The sequence below is a fragment of the Budorcas taxicolor genome, chromosome 6 (assembly GCF_023091745.1).
Source record: "Budorcas taxicolor isolate Tak-1 chromosome 6, Takin1.1, whole genome shotgun sequence".
In the NCBI taxonomy this organism is placed as follows: domain Eukaryota; kingdom Metazoa; phylum Chordata; class Mammalia; order Artiodactyla; family Bovidae; genus Budorcas; species Budorcas taxicolor.
In genome coordinates this window covers 60,933,584-60,952,977 of record NC_068915.1, presented here as the reverse complement: position 1 = coordinate 60,952,977, position 19,394 = coordinate 60,933,584, and the positions used below count along the sequence as shown (strand labels likewise).

Sequence of the window (19,394 nt, the reverse complement as noted above, 5' to 3'; positions counted from 1 at the left end):
CATGGGAAGGTAGATTCTTAACCACTGTACCATGAGAGAAGTGGCCTGATATTTTCAATTGTTCCCATAAGAAATGAACATTAAATGGCTAATGTTGACAACATTATAATTTAAACTAAAACTGTGGCATCTACGTGAATAAACATTCCATCATATTAAAAGTTTCTAACTAAATAGAGATAGAAGTTTTTAAAAATGTACATAAATAGGGCTAATTCATTTTTTTCCAAACTAAATCACCTGGATGAGTTGGTGTATTTACAGAGTCTATGCAAATAGGAAGTCTATAGAATTTTCTATTCGTTTTCAGTTTGGGGAAGGGGAAGGAAGGGCATAGCAAAAAGCCACCAGGGGGCTCTCTCTCTTTTTTTTTTTTCCCAACAGTTCTTTGAAGCTCTCTAGGAGACCCAACCAGTCCATTCTGAAGGAGATCAGCCCTGGGATTTCTTTGGAAAGAATGATGCTAAAGCTGAAGCTCCAGTACTTTGGCCACCTCATGCGAAGAGTTGACTCATTGGAAAAGACTGATGCTGGGAGGGATTGGGGGCAGGAGGAGAAGGGGACGACAGAGGATGAGATGGCTGGATGGCATCACCGACTCGATGGACATGAGTTTGAGTGAACTCTGGGAGTTGGTGATGGACAGGGAGGCCTGGCGTGCTGCTATTCATGGGGTCGCAAAGAGTCAGACACGACTGAGTGACTGAACTGAGAGAGATCATGGGCTGTGTCCCCAGACGCAGGTGACAACAGACAAATGGGGCTGGAAATATCAGGAATTAAAGCTGCATGCAGGAGAAAGGAAAAAGGGAGGTACAAAAGCTACTCCCTTTCCTAACTCAAATTGCTGATCCCCATCAATATGTCTTGATGCTGCTCAGTTATCCAGAAGTTTTTGTTTCACTGGCAGCAACTAGTCCCTCCCACAAGGCCCTCTGAGAATGGTGTGTTACAAGGCGTGCCAACAAGAACTGCAAGAGCCTCTGTCACCAAGAGCCTCCTGAAGCTAGAATGTGACCTATAAAAACTGTGCCAGGTCTTCTATGCTCTAATCCCTGTTTATGTCCAGAGATCTTTCATGTGTTTTGCATCTGGTGCTTCCTAAAGAAAAAACTACAATACAATGGAGAACATGAACTACTCCACTGATCTCAATGACTCTGCCCAAAGAACCACTTTAATTGTGTAAAATATTGAGATATTTATACTCTTCATTCAACAGATTATAAACCTCTTAAGTGATAGGCGGAAATATGGCAATTAAATAATAAAGATGTGAACTTTGATTTTGATATAAAGGAAAAGAATGATGAACTCTGCCCATAGAAATTAAGCAGGCTGAAGACTTGACTGATTTCACATCCCTCTTGGGATAAAAATCACTGGTCAAATCCATGTCATTAAATTTTCCTTAATTAAGAAGATGGAAGAAAAGCTGGGACAAGGAAACTCACTTAAAAATAATTTCCATGACAGAATGAATACAAGTGTGTTATATATCTGAGGACTTTTTCTTTTAATGAGAAGTCTCCATCATCAGATGTCTAGGTGATCACGTTGCTGTGAGGGAAGAAACAGCAAGCCTCATTTTTTTTCCCCTTCCAATATCTGAAAGGCACTAATAAGATAGAAGGGTTCATGGCTAAGGGATAGCTGTGATTTCTGCCTGCTGAAGGATGGAGCAGTCTGAGAGGTGGCTGTTCCCGCCCCATGTCACAGAACGCCACACCATGTGTGGGGTGGATATAGCACAGCTGCACACTTGGGCTCCAAGTTTATTCGGTGAATTCAGCCCTGTTTTGGACATGGTCATTCTGCTCCCTGCCATGTGAACTTAGAAGAGATCAGCTATCTGGAATTCCACTTCAAAATAAACCACCATTACTGATTACATGTAATCAAGGCAGGAAATAGAGGAACGGGGGCCAGGGTAGGGGCTATAATTCAAATCACCTTCACCTAATTATATTCTCTCTTTCTTTCACATACACACGCACACAGAGTGCACACCTTTTGTGCTCTAGAGCTTTCTTTACTGAGACTCCCTTTGAGTGTTGTTTGCTGCCGTCTGATTTCTCTGCCTCTTTTTTTCGGTAAGGCCCGTAGAGGAGTTGGTTCAGTGGCACTATTGGCTTTGTCTGGTTCATCCTTGCTCTCCTGGCAGCAAAGTCATCTTTCTCAAGATCAGGCAGTCGACATGCAACTTCATCTTCTGATTCTGAATCTCTGCCGTGTTGGTGGACCAGGAAAGGGTTTTCTTTACGAAGGATAATATTTCGAACAGCTTCTTTCTCATCATTTAATTGCTTTTGACTGATAGAGTAAAATTAAATGGAACTCTACATGTGATCAGACCCAAACAGTTTTTAAATCCCCACTGTCAGGCAGACAACTGTCTTGTTAGTGAAAGGTCTTGTCAATATTGTTAGTCCAGATGACATCTTTTACTACTTTAATCCAGCGTTGCAGAGAGTTAGGGTGGGTTTCAAAAGCTGGAATTTAGCCAGCTACTAGCAATACTAAACATTCATTTAACTTGCAGCACCCCATCAGCATGAGAAAGACAGGATCCTAAATGGCTCTGAAAGTGACAAATCCAAATTCTTTCATGAAATTGAGAAAAATACGAAACATTTAAAAAATATTTTTATGACTTTGTGGGGTTTTGTTGTTGTTGTTGCTGTTGCTGGTTTTCTTTTTTTTTTTTTTTTTGGCTGTTCTGCACAGTTTGTGGGATCTTAGTTCCCTGACCGGGGGTCAAATCCACACCCCTCGCATTGGAAGCCCACAGTTTAACCACTGGACCACTAGAGAAATCCCAAGAAGCATTTTTGTGTTATGTTTTTTTCTTTAGCACATTAGTAATGCACCCAATAGGTACTCAATTTCTTTTGACTGACAGGGCAAAAATTTGAGCCACCAAGAAACTGATCTGGAGGAATGCTAATGAATGCAGCTATGTGACAGCACACCTAGGATGTGCACAAAGATTGCAGAGTGTAAGGATAATCTTCCTGCAAAGCTGAGCTAACCTGGAACATCTATGACCATTTACAGAATGGACTCAGGCACAAAAGCTTATCTTGCCCTGCTCCCTCCCACCAGCAATCCTTTCTTCAGGCTTTTACCCCCACTATTCTCTACCTTTCAGCTCTTCTTTGTCATATGCTAGATGTCAAGTAAATTGTGTTAAGGCATTCTGTCAAAATGTTTGCTTAGGACTATTTTCATTTGCAAAGAAATCTTGAAGGTCCCGAACTTTAAATTCTTGGAGAAATGTAGTTTGATGGTGGACTATTAGGACTTTTTATGCTTTTTGCTTTTGTCGGCACAGTTGATGGTGCCTTTCTGATATTTAGACAAACTCCTTCCCATACTCATAAGATCAGCCTTGCTTCTAAATCATAATAAAATATTAAAACTTAAAAAATGATTTATTATCTTTTCAGTTCATAGAGATGATAAGTAAATGAAACATCTTGATTTCTAAAGGAAGTTCACCTACTTTGTATTCAATTTCTGAGAGAGGATTAAGAGTAAATTTTTCATGCTCATGGGACAGGTCAATTCAAAAATGAAGACAGGAAGAATTAGGTTGGCTAAGAGCAAGGAAGGAGAAGGCAATGGCAACCCGCTCCAGTACTCTAGCCTGGAAAATCTCATGGACGGAGGGGCCTGGTGGGCTGCAGTCCATGGGGTCTCGAAGAGTCGGACATGACTGAGCGACTTCAATTTCACTTTTCACTTTCATGCATTGGAGAAGGAAATGGCAACCCACTCCAGTGGTCTTGCCTGGAGAGTCCCAGGGACGGGGGAGCCTGGTGGGCTGCCGTCTATGGGGTCACACAGAGTCGGACACGACTGAAATGACTTAGCAGCAGCAGCAGCAAGAGCAAGGAAATACTGTCTACACTGGGTGACCGGGTGGCCCACTGTCTGCTGCAGAGGAGGCCATCAGCTTAAGGTGACAGTAGGCCCTCACTCCACCTGATTTCTGGAAAATCAAAATCAAAATCTGGGCCATCTCTAATCATGCCCAGAAAACTCTTTCTCCCTGCTGACCACTGTTCTCAATAAAATTTTAAATCATGAAATTTAGAGGTGATGGGTGATGCTCCTTGAATAAATTTATTCTTTAAAAAAGTTTTTTAATTGAAATATAGTTGATTTACAATGTTGTGTTAGTTTCAGGTGTATAGCAAAGAGATACAGTTATATATACATATTGTATATATATACATATATATACACATGTGTTTTATATATTAATATATATACTTTTTAAGCTCCTTTTCCATTAAAATTACTATATTGAGTATCATTCCCTGTGCTATACAGTAGGTCCTTATTGTCTATCTATTTAGTAATGTGTGTCTATTAATCCCAAACTCCTAATCTATCCTTCCCTCTCTTTTCTATTTGGTAACTATAAGTTTGTTTTCTATGTCTGTGAGTTTCTGTTTTGTAAATGAGTTCATTTTATCATTTTTTAGATTCCACATATGCATGATATCATATGATATCACATATTTCTCTTTCTCTGTATGACTTGCTTCACTTAGTACGATAATCTCTAGGTCCATCCATGTTGCTGCAACTTAAATTTATTTCTTAATATATGAAATACTACCCTTTGAGCACCCCTGCTCTTCGTCTCCCACCTGGCCCCTCTTGGACTGTGTCGACTCTCTTCCTTGCCTCTCTAGCCAACAAGTCTGGCAAGAACCAACTGGCATTGGCTGACTGTGGCCATAAAGAATGGTCAGTGGGAAATGAGAGGCCACTGAATCAATCTCTTTGAAAACTCATTATTTAAAAAGCACAGTGATGATGATAAAGAGGGTGGTTCATTATTATGGAGCACCCACCATGGGCTAGAATTCTTTCTAGTGTTAATTCATTTAACTCTAATACTAGCCTTGTAATGGTAGTGGGATTAGCACCCCCATTTTATAGAAGGGAAACTGAGATTACGAGAAGAAATTTGCCCAAGGTCAAAGCGCCATTGCTTAAGTTACAATTCAAACCCAGGCAGTTTGGCTCCACAGGTCCTGTTCTTAACCACTCTACTATTCATTAAACCAAAGATATCTCCAGCAACAGTTTTGAAAATGGAGCATCATGTAAAAAATAAGGCATTATCATTACTATGGGAGTAGGAGACAGAGAAGTATTTTGGTTACTTTTTAAAGGATCCTGTGAGTTGTGCTCAGAATGGAGTTGTGATTGGCATTGCTAGTTGCAGATGGCAAGCTCAGGCAGGATTGACAATAGAATGCTAACTAATCATACCCTTACAGTGCTTGCACAGCGCTTTACAGTTTACAAAGCCCTTTCAAACTCATTATCTCATCTCATCCAGAGCAGACTCCGAGCTTGAACCTCTCAAGTCCAAAAGCAATAGTCCTTCTATTTTCTGACCAGAGTCCTGGGCTTACAATCTCTTCCAACTCAGGCAGAACCTTATGGGATAAAACATATGCATTTATGCAGACAGCCATGCCAGTTTGAGCAAGGAGAATCTACTGCCTTATGCATCATGTGAATCCAGCTAGGCTACAAATTCCCTGGGGTGTTTCTTTTTAGGCTAAATGCCCAGTGTGGCAGGACTCATTTCAAATGATCTCAGTTTAGATATGCAGGCTTAAAAAGAGGGGGTGAATAAAGCTTTCCATATCATTGGCCACTTAAAGCCACTCCCTGCCCACTTGAAAAATGATCATAACGACATTCTGCTAATTGCTTGAATCCTGTAAATTCAGAGCTTCAAGGCAGACTCAGAAAGAGAAAAAATTTAATGATATAAATTCTGGGTCGGCACTGTTGGCTATGAAGTAATAAATAATGTATATAAGGCAAATATGAAAGCTTATGCTCACAGGTATCTAGTTAGCAAAATATTTAAATGACTTTTTATAATGTGCCCTTTTCTTCTGAAGGTCAGTTTATTATAAACCTTCAGTATACTCTACTTTGTTTTTTAATAATTATAATAGCTATGAAGAGCTAGTATATTCCAGATTAATTAACATTCAAGACAACCCTGTAAGATTGGAATTATGATGACCACTTTGCAGAGGGGAATGTTGAAGTTTCCAGCTATGGTCATCTGAATGTAGGTAAAGTAAGTACATTTAAGTGGCAGACTTTGGCTATCTAGCTTGATATTCATGGGGGAGGTTTGGCACTATTTTTTTGGAGTTATTCATAGATGAGTTGTGTTGAAGAAGAGGTTCCTCAGTGGACCCAGCTCATTGCTTTACTTAGGAGGAATACAGTCCAATGTGACATGAGAAATGTCAAGCCTTGCCTCCAACCTGGCAACTCTGTCCTAAAACAAGTAAGGCTATCTTTGTAGGAGAGATTGTGGGCTCTGAGCAGGTGAGGGGGAAGAAAAGCCCTTGTCTCAAAGCTTCTGAGGCTTATATATTTCAAAGTGAGCGAGATAATGATTTCAACTGAGGAAGAGCTGGCATTTTCTTTCACTCCCTTTTACTTGACAGTGCACAAGCAATCAGCTCAGACTAGCAGTCAGTTTGTTCTATTGAAAGAAACCGAGCTCTCCAGAAAAGCCTGTTAGGCCTCCTGGGAATGTCACGGGCAATACCAGAGACCTCCCTGGTTCACGCAGTGCCCAACCAGGCAGCTACATCCAGAGTCACAGAGGTTCACACACATCCTGTGTCTGCCTGGTCCCTGATCCCCCGGATCTGTTCGGCAACAGTCAGTGACACACCAGGCATCTGGTAAGGAGGAATACGTGTCTGGCACTTAGCTGCATCTGCTCTTCCTCCAAAGACTTCTAAAATGTCTATTGTTCCTTGGAGGGCTTTTCCCCCTCTCTGTGATTAATTACTATGTGCCTGAGAAGATCCACAGACTAGTAGAAAAGACTGAGTGCTGAAACATATGAAAACAATTAGAAAAGAAGTCCAATCACATGAAACCTATAATTCAGTTCAAAAACAAGTTTACTTCTCCAATGGGAAACACCAAGTCGGAGAATTCAAATCTCCATGGCATTTTAATTCAGGGGAAGTGAATCTTGGTTCTTATTTTATCCTCTTAAACACAGAAATCTCAGCTTCTCTGGCAGAGTCTCATATTTGGGGGGTAATTAAGCTAACTACATCATAAACTAAAATCATGAACATGGAAGGAAAAGTAGTTTATGCATTTCTGACTTCAATGGCAGACATATTTAATAAGAAAGACCTACTCTGTCCCATGGTGCTAAGATACCTCCTAACATATTCCTTGACAAGGAAGCCTGGGACTTCTCGACTAGAAAACTTATGCACTTTTGCTCGTTTTTATATGGTATTAAAAATAATTCAAGGAGGTGTTTGAGGATACTTGTGACACAACCACCAAAAACTGGTCTACAAAAGTCAGGCCTTCCTCTCGTCTACATGCCCCCTTCTTCGCCTGTACCTCATTCTCTCCCCATCTCTGCAAACACAGACTTTCTCAGCTCAGAAATAGGCACAAGAAGTATCTGGTGCCTCTTGTTGGGTTCCAAGACGTGGTGGCCAGAATGCATTTGGATTGCAAAGACAGGAGACTGAAGGTAAAATGCCTTAAGAGACATCGGCATATTGAAATGTTTCATAGTCTTTTTTTTTTCCAGACACCAAGAATCCTTTCCTTCATCATGATATGCATTTCATTCCAGTTAAGCTACTTTCTGTCACATTAAAAGCAGGATCCAAAATGTGGATAAATTTAGGATGGCTGTTGACTCTACTGTGGGCTGCAAAAAGTAAGTGACAAAGACACAGACAGGGCAGGCTGGTGGCATGGTATATATAAAACTTTTATGAGAGCTAGCAGCTGAAAAATCTATCTAACAAATGAATTCTGGGTGTTTGGAGCAGCTGTGTTGTGTTGCTATTGGGAACATTCTCTGGGAATATGCATGATTTTCCTGAACTCCATTTTAAATGCTAAGTCAGTAGCTCTAAAGTATGACATTAACTGACATCTGCAGACATTAACTGACCTGCAAATTTCTGCTTAATAGAGCTAACTTGGATAAAATGTGGAAAAAATAAGCCAGATCCCAGGAACATGGACAGGAGCAAAAATTATCACACAAATATACTATTATTCTTCAATTTTAGAATTCATGGTTGTAGACCATGATTCTAGGTCTGTGCACAGGATGGGAGCTGTCATAAAAGATTGCACTGTTTTCTCAGAAAATAAACTTCCATTTACTAAAGAGGCATAGGACACTCGTGGAACCCCCAGCCTTTGCCCACTCTCTTCTCTTCTCCACGTCACCACGATTCCAGGGTGTGCCGAGTTCTCTCCCAATCTCTGCCCACTTGTCTACCCTTGCTCTTCTGGATATGCTAAAGATGACATGTCGATGGGACCTCAAAGAGTTGGACATGCCCCAGCGACTGAACAACAACAGTAACTACAAGGATGACATGGAAAGGTTCCTCAGGATGTAAAAATAGAATTAGATCTAGCAATCCCATTTCTGGGTATATATCCAGAAGAACTCAAACCAGGATTCCCAAAGGGATCTGAGCACTCCTGCATCATTATTCATAATATGCAAGATGTGGGAACACCCTGAGTGTCTATCAAGAGATGAATAAGGGTAAGGCTGTATACATGCATACAACAGAATATTATTAAGCCTTAAACAAGAATTAAATTTTGTAATATGTGACAACATGGATGAACTTCGAGGACATTAAGTGAAATAAGCCAGTCATAGAAAGAAAAAAATGGCATGATTCCACTTACATGAAGTAGTTAAAATGGTCAAATACAGAGAATCAAAGAATGGCATCCTAGGGATAGAGGGAGGGTGAAATAGGGATTGCTAATCAATAGGCATAAAGTTTCAGTTAAGCAGGCTGAACACATTCTAGGAATCTGGTGTACAACGTTGTACCTATAGTTAACGACTTTGTATTGGGCAGTTAAAGATTTGTTCAGAGTGTAGATCTCATGCCAAGCATTCTCACCACAATAAAACATTGTTTTTTTAAAGCACAAAAGCAAAAGATATGAGGGACTTTATAGGGAAAAAACCAACCCGAGTAGCCAATACACATGTTGTGACAGTCAACAGCATTAGTAATCATGGAAAAAACCCATTTTTTTAAAAATGAGATTTTAAAACTCAAACATTGGCAATTTTTGAAAATAACAAGAAAAATAATAAAAAAGATGATGGTGTCTTTGGTAACTTTCAGTTACAGACTTCGCAGATATGATAAAAATGAAGGTATGTGTATGAAGGAATTACGATTAAAGCATTTTTTTTTTAATAAATTCACTCTCTTATCTGTATCACTTATTACTTATTTCCACAGTGCCCTAGGCTTGAAGACAGAAGCAGGAAAAGCTGAAAACCGGTAAGAGGATATACTCCATTTTGATATTCTCAGCACCTAGCCGCCTGGTCTTTGATATACATAGATGCTCAAATGATGTTGAAAGAGCATGTGTCTCAAAAGGTCTCTGAACTGCAATTTAAAGAATATCTGGATTTATTTCTAAGATGTTATGACATTACCCTTTATAATTTTAGAAACCCCGAGAGTTTCTTGTAGCACAAGCACAGTTTTATGTCAGAGTTTTCTAGAAGCACATACACATTTAGGACAGATATGTTTATCTGTGGGATACCGCAGACAGGAAGAATTATATCCTTGGTGTTTTATCAATACAAAGCTACTCTAAGATTAACTCCATATAAGCCAGTGCTGGAATTTTCAGTGAAGACCTAGACCACAGCATAACCACACATGGAGTTGTACAGAGGGATGGAAGACGTTCTGTCAAATGTGTGGGAGGCAGCAGGGATGCGGTGGTCAGAGAACATCTGAAAGTAGCCGCCAGGTCAGCAGTAACTGGCTCAGAGGCTGTTAAGTAACTTACTTTCACTGATGCTCAGTTATTCTGCTTGAAAAAAATGGGCATATCACCTACCTTTCAGGATTCAATGAAAGGGCAAGCGGTAAAGGAATTTCTATTGTCAAACTGTTATGAGTTACAATTTGTCCATTAAATTTTGGTCTCACTATCATTTGTTAGGATCTTCGTGGCTATTACATGACAGAAATTAATCAGCTTCTCCAAACACTAAGTGAAATTATACAACTATACTTCTCTGTGACTTCAGCTGCTGGAGGTCTCCATCTCTCACGTAACTCGAGGCCACCAGGACTGTATACTAGTGCCTTTGTGACAGTTAAGAGAAGTAATTACTCCATCCTTCGTTTTTGAATCAACAAATCTTAGAAATGAGTCGAATAAACCTAATCGTACTTACTACTCCCTTGGGACAAAGAAAGTAAGTGGATTTTTGTCAGCCAGCCACTCTTTCTAAAGACAGTGCTTTCCATGCCAAAGGAACTACTTTCTAGTGATGTGTGAAGGAAGATAAGAGCCATTTAGGAGTAGTGTGAAAATTAACAAGCCATAAACAATTGAAAAATAAGATGTTATTGTCAGATATATCCTGTAGCCCACAAATGACTGACCACACATACTTGACCAGGACAAGGTCTACTCAAGCAGCACGAAGCTCACTCTTTACCTCCATTTAAAATAACCAAAAATTCAGCAGAGACAGGCCTGAAGGCAAAGACGATTAGCTATTTCTATTTGCTCCAAGTAGGAAATAATGATGCAACGGGTAAAGCAGGAAGTGGGAAAACAAGATGGAAACTCCACCGCATCAGACAGATTCCAAAGCCCTGGGCATGCACAAAGCCAGCCAGGCCAGTCTTTGGCCTGCACAGCTAACCTGGCAAAGCGCTGTGCTGCTGGCATGACCTTGATTCCGGCTTGCTCCAGCCTTCTGCGCTTTTGCATTTCAGCAGCAGCTTTCTCTTCAGACTTGGGAGCTGGTGCCACCACAGCCCCCTCTGCAGGAGGCTGCTCCTTCCCACAACTGGTGGGTAGTTCTGACCCACCGTCAGGAGGCTTCCCACTGGTGTCCATTGGGCTGACGGGGTCCTCTTCACAAGGAGACCCCACTTCACTTTCCTCTTCTTCTATTGTCTCAGGATAGCTAGTGAGTTGGACAACATAATTGACCAAACTAACACACTAGGCTGGGGAGCAGATCATAGATCAGCTCCTGGTCATTCTGATATTACTTCCATAATATTGCAATTCATAGTATGCAATACTATTCTGGTAACGTGAAGAAAATTAAATGTAGCCATTTGTTAATTAACACAACGCATCATAATCTCTACACTGATTGAAAGCTATTTCAAACTTGATAGGCAAAAACCTTTTCTGCCAGAAAGGCAAAATTCATGTTTTGTTCAATAACTACAACTTTTAATAAAATGTTTACTCAATGGAAAATCATAGATAATAAAGGTAGACTATAAGAAATAACCAAGCAATGATCAGGATGGTTTTGCTAAAAGGATTAGACTAGACTATAAGTTTCTTTTATTAGACTGTAAAGTTCTTGAAGGCAAAGACTCTATCTTACCTTCTATTGGGTCCCCAAAGCCTAAAAGATCTACTACCTAGCACGTGGTACATGCTCTATAAATACATTCTTACTGAATAAATGAATGAAGAAATACAAAAACATAATCAGAGATTAGGGGAAAGACTGCTTGCTTCCCTAAAGAGATGAGAAGTCCAATGCTTCTTCCATTTCATTATGACTGTTTGTTTCTACCTATGACTCAAGCATGTTCATGCATGCCTTACATAATGCTTGAGCTTAAGTCCAGATACACTTCAGTGTAGATAAAAGGTCTTATTGTACACGATCTAACAGGACTGGGAGTCAGACAGTCTCCCGAGAAGGATATGGATGACAGATCTGTTCTCAATGTCCTGATGATAGAGCTGGTTTCAAAAATCTACTCATTAGCCCAGTGTTGGTTGAATACCCACTGTGTGCCAGGCACAGTTGTAGGTGCCTTCATGAAGCTTCTATCCTATTGTGACGATCACTCTCGGAAGGTCTCTTCTTCCCACCTCCATCTGTAATCTCACATCAATGATCTACAGCGGCTCCTGGGGCTCATTCATATCCAGGGGCCATAGTTCCTATATCACAAGCCAGGATAGGAGCAGCATAGCCCACGTCTTACCTGAAGGGCCTCTCCCCACCCAGGGGGGAGGTGGCGGTACTCCAGCTCTTCCGATATTCCTCTTGCTCCACCTTCTTCTTTCTCAGAGGTGCAGGGACGTAGGCTGTCTGGTTGCTCTTGTTGGGGAGGTACTGGTTAAAAGGCACTGCTGATTTCGGCTCACCGTGGGACGTCCGCCTCGCAGACATGTCATCCTTCTTCACGTCAGGCAGCTTCCGATGGGGCAGGTCGGATTCAGAGTCGCTCCCCCTCCCTGGGGAGAGAGGACGGGTGCTGAGAGAGTGTGCCGGGCTAGCAATAATATTCCAAATGGCAAGTATATGGTATGGGGGATGTGGTTAAATCTATGGGTTCCAGGGATTACTTCCTTTAATTATTCACTTAACAAATCTAAAGTATCAGTCAAAGTTAGTCCATTCTGGGAAAAGCTCTCAATTCTAATCAGGAAAGAAAAAAAGTCAAAATTAAAAAACAAAAACGTAAGCTTAGCTGTGTCTGAGAATTACAATTAACAACACATTTGCAATAGGACTATACGCCTGCTCAGATTCTGCAAGTCTCAGAAGAAAAAATAAATTTATGGAGTTTTTACACAGCACCTGTTTTTGCATGTCTTACTCTGCACTAGATATTCTGACAAATAAGAATTATAAAAGATTTATAATCCTTTGTCTTTGAGGTATCTTTAACCAATTCATGAAACACCTGGAGAATATTAGTTATAATCAAGGAGCACAAACATATAAGAACTATAGGAATTCAGAAAAATGATCAGTATGGATTATACCAAGAGTTTGCCTTCCAGGAAATGGCTTGAGTTATAATTAATGCATATTTCTCTATATCAGAGCCCTTCCTGGTACCCAGAGCTGGAGGTAGTTTTTTCCTGTGAACACTATGGCCTGATGATCTGTTTTTCTTCTGGTACTTTATACTTTCTATTTTGTATTTTGAGAACAGGGCTTTGTACCCTTCACAGTACTTATCACAGTACTTATCACACTTGCACACAGTGGATATACTCAAACAATCACAGGAATCAATGAATTAGTCTAGCTTAAAAAGCGTTCTATACAACACAAAGGAATTCAACGTTACCAACATCAGTCTTTCACTGGGCAGTATCCAAATTATACTGTATCCTTGTTTCCTGAGTCTCATCTCATCAGATTTCTAACATCCATTAGACTGAAACTGTCATTAAAACACGCATCACTGTGACAGGCAGCCACCATCTGAATGCTGGTTGAAAACTCTTAATCAGTGAGTGCCTTATAAAAAGGTCCTTCAACTTCACTGACAGCAAACAGAAATTGACCTCTTTACACTTGTGAAAAGAACCTTAAACTGAAAGTCGAGAGATGTGGCAGCCTAGCGAAGTGTGTAGTGCAGGTGGTTAAGTCAGATCCACTTCATACTGAGCTCTGCCGCTCACTAGCTATGTTACTTTGGCACTGGTCACCACTACTCCAAGCCTCAGTTTTCCAGTCTATAATATAGTGAGGATAATAGTATCACCTACTTTGTAGCACTGTTGGGAGGATCAGATATGTGTGAAACTATTGGTACAGTACTTGCTCCTGCGTAAGTGCTTAACAATCACTGACTACTCTTTATGCTATAATAGTTCTGGATCTGTCACTGATGAGCTGTGGGCTCCCCGGCTTGTCTCTAATACACCTGCTCATCCTTTTCTGTAAAAATAGGAATGAAATAACTTGCCCTGGAGATTAAATGATTTAATGGCTTTTACAAAACGGTAAAAGTTAAAAGCATTGACCATAAACAAGTTGTTCATTGTTGCAGATGAAATGTTCAGCTTATGAATTATTCATGTCACTGGCTTTCAGCCTCCCTTCTGGAGTTTTGACCACTTCATGACTTGTTGGTTTTTGATTCATAACTTAGTTCCCTTCTCACCCCAAGTCTTTTATCATGGATATCTGTCTCAGTATCATAATAAAATACTCAGAGCCCTCGGTGAATTGGTTTATAACAAACACTAATACTACCTTACCTTGCCAAGCACTTGGATTGTCTCCCTATTTGATATTTTCCCCATGATACAGAGGTGAAAACAGAGACTCAAAGAGACCCAAAGGGCCCCTTTTCCAAGGCTGGTAAGTAACAGCTCAAGACTCCAATTTCTGTTCTCCAGATTCCAGCCCAACAAAGACCCCTGGTTGCTGGAAGGAGAGAAACACAGCCTTGGGGAAAGGAAGGATCAGAGTTTGATAAAAGGATGTCATCATCATCACATGCACTATTGCAGTTTTCTGACTTTGGGCACAATGCCCTCTGCTTAAAGCACCCTGACGAGGGGAACACCTGGACTTGGCTGAATAAATGAAGGAAAGAAAATGATTCTTCAATCAACTATGAAGGGCTAGCATGGAATAGAGCTGTCTCTGTTCACTCGGTTCTAAAACCCTATAATCTATGAAACTTATTTTGGTACAATATCTAAAAACATATTACCTATAATACACTGAGAGTCTCAAAATAGGTTGTTTAACACATGAACAGATCACCTTCCCCCTCCAATTACTCTTTGATAAATGTCTTCAACAGACACTTCAAAAAGAGTTAATTGACAAATGCCCAGAGGCAAAGTGACTTCGCTGAAAGCAGTGTAACCTTCTGGACTTGGAGACCAGGGTATAATTTCAGCTCCATCATCGCCTAGCCGTGTGACTGGGGAATTTAAGCCCTCTGTTCCTCAGGGTCCTCATTGGAAATAAGGTGATAATACGGCTCTCATCAGTTGTTGTGAGGATTACCTGAGATGTAAAGCACCCAAGTGTTAGAACTCTTCTTATCTCAGGCCAAGATTTCAAAAGATTTTGACTTAATCCTGAAAAGATGAAAATGTACTCGGGTCGCTTCTCCATCTATGCCCAACAGTGCACATGACCACAATGACTTCCTTTTATCAAAGTCTGATCCTTCCTTTCCCCTGGGACTACACTTCTCTCCCTTCCAACAGCTAGGAGTCTTTCTTTGTTTTAATCTATGTTTACCACATATGGGCTTCCTTAGTGGCTCAGTTGGTAAAGAATCTGCCTGCTATGCAGGAGACCTGGGTTCGATCCCTTGGTAGGGACGATCCCATAGAGAAGGAAATGGCAACCCACTCTAGTACTCTTGCCTAGAGAATTCCATGGACAGAGGAGCCGGACAGGGATTGCCAAGAGTCAGACACAACTGAGCGACTAACTTTCACTTTTACTTTACCATATATACCACCAACCCTTTGCTTTTTCATCTTCCTCCAGTACTTTAATTTCTCTCATTCCTTATGTCTCTCCCTTAACTAACCTTTTATATAACAGATAAGAATATTCATTTAACAAAATGCATTATGTTTATAAAACATGTTCTTAATTTTAAAAGCACCCGAGTGGAAGATTTAGTATTTCCTCTCCAGTGGAGCTTGCCTCAGAAGGCATGTCAGTGAAAGTGAGGGAGGAACTGGGTACCTGTCAAGCAAGACAGAGTGGCTGAATTGACCCTGGTGACCCACAGTTTCCTTACCAGGTGGCTCTTGTGTCCAACCCATAGAATCACGGCACCTCTTATGTGTGTGGCTCTTGACTGTCCCTACTGAATGGGTCTGTGGGCCTCAGTAATAATAAAATGAACACTCTCTCTACCCAATATGGAGCTGGAAAATTTCATGGTAAGACTTTCCTTAGTTGATTATGAGTCATAGGAAGTAAATTTTCAAGAATTTTAAAAAAAGTTCTTCTAAATTTGAAAGTGTTTAATAGCACTAGCAATCTTCTTGATTACATCACTTAAAAAATATACCATAAACTCTAATGAAATACAACATCAATTTGGATAAAATTATACCACACTTTAAAAGGCAGATAAAAAGTGTTGTTTTTCTTTAAAACCTCATTAGGTCTTGATTAGTTTACAAGAATATGAGCCTGAAGGTATCAGGCTGATTGGTGAAATCTGTGTGTTAAGATGCTCTTTCACGGATGGTGTTTTGTGAAGTTCAATTTCATGTTTTTCTCTACATGGGAAAAACTGTTATGAAAAGACTCTGGCTTATCAATCTTAATTGCTGCAAATGAAATTATGCCTCAGCACATATTAGTACAATATTAGTAATTACCATCTCAAATCCCTTCAAGATGTGGCCCATTATAAACTCTGAATCCCTCGAAGCTGGAGACAGAATAAATAAAGGATCCACATTACCAGTTATTAAAAACCAGGATGAGACAATAATAATTCTTTAAAAAATCAAAATAATATGGATGCAATAGTTTAGTTATGATTTGTTTCATAAAAGCAAATCTCCCTTTCAGTTATGTTAAAGTTCAATTAGACCATGCAGTTGGTATTGTAACTTCTAATACTGCGGGTGGGACTTAAGATGTCACGTAAAATTGTAGAAATGTTTTTCAAGCAGTTCACAATGCACCATGGAATTCTTTAGGAGTCACATACGATATGGCCCTGAGGCTAATCTATTTGCTGGCAAGTTTAAGTACTAAACAAAAGCATTAGTTCAGTCATGCTAGAATTTGAAAAATCTATTAACCAAACAGAAAGAAGTGTGAGTAAATTAAGCTTTAGGGTATAAGCTTTGGACTCATACTTCTCGAGGCTAACATCGTCACGCTACTTACAGTGATTTGGGGCACTTAAAATGTTAGGATGGTTTCTTAACCTAAGATTCATCTGTAAAATATGGCTAAGGAGTGTTTCATAGCTCTGTGAGAGAATTAACTCACATACTGGATATCTCATAACCTGTGCTAAGGATTAAATGAGATACCAGAGGTTGAGTAATGAACTCAGGGCCTGGGCATATTGAATACCCAAGTACTTTGGTGACACAGAATTTTATAACTGGAAGAGGTTTTTTAGCTAAAAATAAAATTTTCATCTCAGACAGAAGACTTAAAGTCTCTAGAAATATTAGCTTTAATCAGAAGCTAATTATTTCCTTTTCTAGTAAAAAGAAATAGACACAAATAAAAGAATTCCCCTGAGAGTCTTTCTCCAAGTTTATACATGCAGAACCAAGCTATCTTCCCTTCTTATTAATAAAAGCACAAAGGCACAAGATAAGTAAGGTAAACAGCTTCTGAAAAAATATGCATTAAATTTACATCAGGTTGCATGACCATACATTTTTGTAAAGAAAAATGATCATTCCTTTCAGGTGATATAAAATCCAGGAGATTTAAATCAAACCCAGCCTCTGAAGAAACAAGCAGTCTGGGTTGTGTTCAATACATTAAGGACCACCTGCATCGCTCTAGTCAACGGTCAGTTACCATAAGCATCTAATATTGGCAAAACCATGCCAATTAAAGTTTCACAGTCCCAAGCTTCAGAGCTGTCATAAGTATGTGCAGTGTGTTTCCAGTTTGCTGGAAGTTGATCCATTTTCACTTATACAGTGTGGTACTCACTCAAGCATTTCCCTTCCTCGTACCTGGAACATATAAACCTCCAGCACACTTTATGAGCTAATGGTCTGTACAGCATCTTGATTCACTGAGACCCAGGGAGGAATGATGTAACACATTTTCCAACAGAAGATATGCTCACTGAGGCAATGTTCAAACAAACTGCTGGCAAAGGCAACCCAAATTCTAAGGACCACCAAAAAACAACATTGAGAGATTTTTTTTTTTTTCCTACCAGTTTAGAGTTACCGCAAGGTAGGTATGGAGTCCGCCTTCCCAGTGCCAATCTCTCAGCTGGGAACAAGGCAGCTCTTGTTACTGTTTGATTCTAAGAAGTGCAGTTTATTAAGGCTCCAACCTACCATCACTGCTTCCCCTGAGGACTACATCTGGCGAAGGAGTCTGCCGGGAACGGGAGCCAAAGGAATCCAAGCTGTCGAAGGAATCATCTCTGCCGTGTCGAGGGGGAGAGAGGGAGTCGCTGCGCTCGGAGTCCCAGCAGTCGATGTAGCCACTGTCTCGAATACTACGTTTGGGGCTCTCAATATCATCAGTCTCCTGTTCAAGAAGAAAACAAAAGGATTACAGACATTACTGCAACAGACATAGAGCCTATGAATATCAGGAAAATCAGTCCCCAGCGGTCTCCAAAAAAATCCTGCATATAGAATCACTGTGGAAAGGCTACAGCGAGCAGTTATCACATTGATTATCATCTGCAAGTCAACATTTCATTCTTCAATCCTTCCCTGCTACAACTTTCTCAATCAGAAAATCACACATATTTAAAAACAAAAAATCCCTAGGCATCTTGCAGTCCACAATGTTTAAAAAAAATTCGAGAAATTAAGAGTAAAAGATCATCAAGTTTGGATTCACAAGAATACAATAAAAGATGAAAAGAAAAATGAAAAACAAAAGCCTTAACCTTGACCCGTCTTTCAGGATCCATAACTGCATGTCTGTTCCGGGACCCAGCCCCTAGTTTAGCTGCACAACTGCTTCTGTTTATGCTGTCTGGCTAAGGCACACAGCATTTGTTTTTGCAGCAGAATCAGTTTCATAAAATCCTGGAGCAGTATGTTCCATCTTCTGCTACCTTGAAGGGAAATTCCTGCTCTGAAAGGGAGCTGTCTTTTCTGGGGCAAAAAGTTTAAAAAAAAAAAAAAAACAGCAGTGAAAAATATGCAAAATGCTTTTCCTGATGCTTCAGAAGAATCCAGGCATGCTCTCACTCTCGGCCAGCTCTTGGCGCTGGGGGAGCTGAAAGCACTTGTGGCTGACCCACATGTTCAGAGCAGTGAAAACAATGGCTGTCTTTGACAGCCTGTGATTATAAATTCTTTCCAGCGCAAGCAGCACATACTAAAACACTGAAACTCCAGCAGAAGAAAGGTCAGTCAAAGCCATCCTCACCCTCATATTATAATAAAAGCCTTGTTCCCGCCAGTGTCTTAGCATTAATTACTAGAGTCCAAGCTGACGAAAACAGAAATAACTCCAGTCACTCAAAGATAAACCTCAGTTTAATCTCTCCCAGACTGTTGCTTAAAATCAGGGCTGTGAATGACATCCACAAAGACTGGAAGGTCCCACTGCAGATTTCCTGGGATGCTCAGGCAGCTCCCCTCCACATTCCCCATAGAAAGGAAAAAAGCAAATATACTCCATGTTGGCAACTTTTAAACACTGTCTACACTGACTTACATGCCCGCCACAGCCAGGGTCTTTGTAGGAACTGCGTCCAGCAGCTGCCATCAGTTGTGACCTCTGACTCTGACTCTGACTTTGGTTAGATCCTCTGACTCTCCCCAGTGGAGGGCCCTCTGGGGGGACAGAGTGGCCGTCATTCACAAGGCAC

At 40.4% G+C, this 19,394-nt stretch overlaps 1 protein-coding gene across 1 annotated transcript in view; it reads right to left on the bottom strand.

Moving 5' to 3' along the window:
* Window positions 1–19,394, bottom strand: part of LIMCH1 (LIM and calponin homology domains 1) — a 354,210-nt gene that overhangs the window by 67,974 nt on the left and 266,842 nt on the right. Inside the window, exons 7-10 of the mRNA XM_052642168.1 lie at window positions 17,896–18,091; window positions 12,099–12,351; window positions 10,778–11,044; window positions 2,011–2,313 (exon numbers count right to left, since the gene is read on the bottom strand). Of these exons, the coding sequence (XP_052498128.1) occupies window positions 2,011–2,313; window positions 10,778–11,044; window positions 12,099–12,351; window positions 17,896–18,091 (1,019 nt within the window). The remainder of the gene's footprint in view (window positions 1–2,010; window positions 2,314–10,777; window positions 11,045–12,098; window positions 12,352–17,895; window positions 18,092–19,394) is intronic.